The 2,870-nt window shown below is 54.8% G+C and overlaps 1 protein-coding gene across 1 annotated transcript in view; it reads left to right on the plus strand.

Annotated features, from left to right (window-relative positions):
- Positions 1-657: 657 nt before the first annotated feature.
- The window catches only part of STEHIDRAFT_163465 (uncharacterized protein), a gene marked incomplete at both ends in the record, with an annotated part of 4,554 nt that continues 2,341 nt past the window's right edge, over positions 658-2,870 (plus strand). The window contains 3 exons of the mRNA XM_007311153.1: positions 658-1,981; positions 2,035-2,215; positions 2,277-2,759. Coding sequence (XP_007311215.1) covers positions 658-1,981; positions 2,035-2,215; positions 2,277-2,759 — 1,988 coding nt within the window. The remainder of the gene's footprint in view (positions 1,982-2,034; positions 2,216-2,276; positions 2,760-2,870) is intronic.

The raw sequence follows: 2,870 nt of genomic DNA on the forward strand, positions 1-2,870 counted from the left end.
TGGAACTGGGGCGACATTTGGAGGAACGAAGGCGACATGTGGAGGAACGGGGGCAACGGGCGGAGGAACGGGGGCTACATAGGGAGGAACGGGGGCTACATAGGGAGGACTTGAGTCGTTCATAGAGGGTCCTTCTGAAGCAGAATGCGGAGGAACGGGTACGGGGGCAACATAGGGAGGACTTGAGACAGGGTTCCTCTGAAGCAGCACGCGGAGGAACTTGGGGGGGATATAGCGAGGACGATTTGATACCTGTTCGGAAGGGGGTAGATGATCTGCTGTCCGCTTTCCTGTAGACATGGCGTGTTCGAAGAATCGAAGGACAGAGAGCAGGGTCGGGACTACAGAGTCAAGAAAGTTACGAGGGGAAGGCCGGGGTTGATGGTGGAAGAGAGGAGAGAGGCGGAGAAGAAAGAGCAGGCGACACGAGAACTTTGAACGGCCGACGTTGGGTTTTCGGATCGTTCCGCGTCTCTGTCGTCTTAAATAAAGCAAGCGAGGAAGATAACGGTAACGTGACCTTCGGACACGGTGGCGCCGTGGAAAAGCGGGACGCCTCGGCCGACGCGCTCGCGTCATGCCACGTGCCCGGTTCCTTTCACCTCGACTACTTACCACATACCTCCTTTCACGCTTGGACAATCCAGTCCATGCACGATGTACCCGCTTCAAGCTATACAGAATTGCACAGAAAGGAAACGTCGACGCGAAGATGTCGATAGCCCAGACGAACCGCCAGCAAAGCGACATCACCAGCGACATCTGACGGCCACACCATCGAAGCGTAAGGCGCGTCTCTCGACGAAGCCAGCCCCTTCGACTCAGAGACGCTATTCTCTGAGGGCAACCGCAGAGCGGGCACGAAGCAATATCGTTAACGATCTAGCTCATATTCCAGTTGCTCCCGCTCCCCTTCCCATTCCAACCCCAGTTCCCGCCCCAATCCTTCCAACAACCCGCATCCCCACCAAACGTCCACGCAACGCTCTGGAAGCCGATATCTGTGAAGAGCCACCGGCAAAGCGTCACCACCAGCGACATCTCACATCTCCACCGAAACGTAGGACCCGTTCGTCGACAAGGGCGACCGCCCCTACCCAGAGCCGTTATTCGCTCAGGACCACCGCGGATCGTGTTCGAAGGAATACTGCAGCAACTTTGGCTCACGACTCGACTGTCGTACCTCCCATTCCTGCTCCATCCCCAGCTCAGACCCCAATCGTCTCTCCGCCCCCCGTCCTCGCGAAGCGTCGACGCCTCACTGTCGAGGACGATTTCGACGTCGATGTCTCCGAAGAACCCCATGCAAAGCGTCATCGGCTGGCACCGTCACCTTCGAAGCTCACGAGCGATTCGTCAACAAAGCCAGCCATTGCCGTTCAGAGCCGTTACTTTCTTAGGATGACTGCGGATCGTATTCGAAGGAAAATCCCAGTAACCCCTCCTCACATTCCAGCTGCCTCCCCTTGCATTCCCGTACAAACCCCCCCTCGCGGATCGACGCCTACCCCGGAATTCGTCACGATTCCTGCCTCAACCTTTGTCGACGCTCCGGTTGCTCCTTCAGCTCGCACCTCCGATCGCGTCCAAGCTCGCCGTATCCCCATCCAAAGTTCCAATACCGCCGCAACTCCCCTTCCTCTTCAACCTTTGGCTAATATTCCCACTCGTCCTCCCGTTGACATCTCGGCTACCAGCGCTACCTCAGGACACACACATGTTCCCTGGGAAGAAGTTCCTGAATGCGAACGAACTCGTCTGTTGGCGATGTGGGACAAAATAATCATTCGGGTGTGGGGCAGTTACTCCATGTTCGAAATGGGAGGCCTTGATACCTACGCTCGAGCGCTGGGTTTATCGTCTTGCGATAAGCCCGATGATCTCATTACTCATGCCGTGTTCGTCAAATATCCAGAGCTGAAGTACATCGTCTGGGAACTTCGGGATGACTGTACCAAACTCTATTCATATTGTAATCATCGTGAGTGCAGTTGTTCATCGTCCCTTATCCTTGTACTTACCAGGGATTCCCAGCTGCATTCTTCAATGCCCTCGATGCACCGATTGACGCGGCGTTAACCGAAATAGAACCTCTGTTCATGAGCTATCGCTTGCCTTATTTCTATGATTATTTCGATCCTTTCTCAGTCAGGAATCTTGCGTGGGCCATGGGGGACAGGTGGGAACCTGTGGCAGACACCTTCGAGGACCGAAAGTGCGTTGATCTTTGAGATTCATTTTGTACCCTTCACTGATCCAGTTGTAATCCTTGGTAGACCTTATAAGACCGTGGAACCCGAACCACAGACATTAACGCTTGTAACAGGTGTCGGCACACACTGGGGTTTCTATTTCGCATATTCGCCAAATAAAACAGCAGAAGAAGTTTGCAAGAGTAACTTGTCTCAAGACCTCCTCCTTGCCACCCAAGAGCTCGGTGCCACCGTCGACACTGCGTCACTCAGCCCTGAAGCCATATCACGTCGTACCGCTGCGGCGGAGCGCTGCTTCTACGCCCTCTATCTCACCCGCATCATCGTACTTTCCAGATTCTTGGAATTTCTTCATATAGACCCAGATGATGGCTATCACCATGCATGCTGGGCCGTCTTTCAACAGAACCCACCTCGGACATCGGACGGTGACGATGTTTTCTCCATGGTCTACCGACATGTGGCGAGGGCTCGAGGTTCCATTGCAGAGCTAAAGCGGACGGCCGAAACCCGTTTCGAAACTCTGGTTGAGAGGAACAAGCGCCTGTTCGTCAGGCTAAATGAACGGGGGGCCCGCTACCCCCCGAGGTTTCCATTCTACCTTGCAGTCGACGAAGTCGAAGCCCCCACTTCCCCCAATTTCGTTGAGCGGTCGTC

The sequence above is a fragment of the Stereum hirsutum genome (genome assembly GCF_000264905.1).
Source record: "Stereum hirsutum FP-91666 SS1 unplaced genomic scaffold STEHIscaffold_24, whole genome shotgun sequence".
Classification (NCBI taxonomy): Eukaryota; Fungi; Basidiomycota; class Agaricomycetes; order Russulales; family Stereaceae; genus Stereum; species Stereum hirsutum.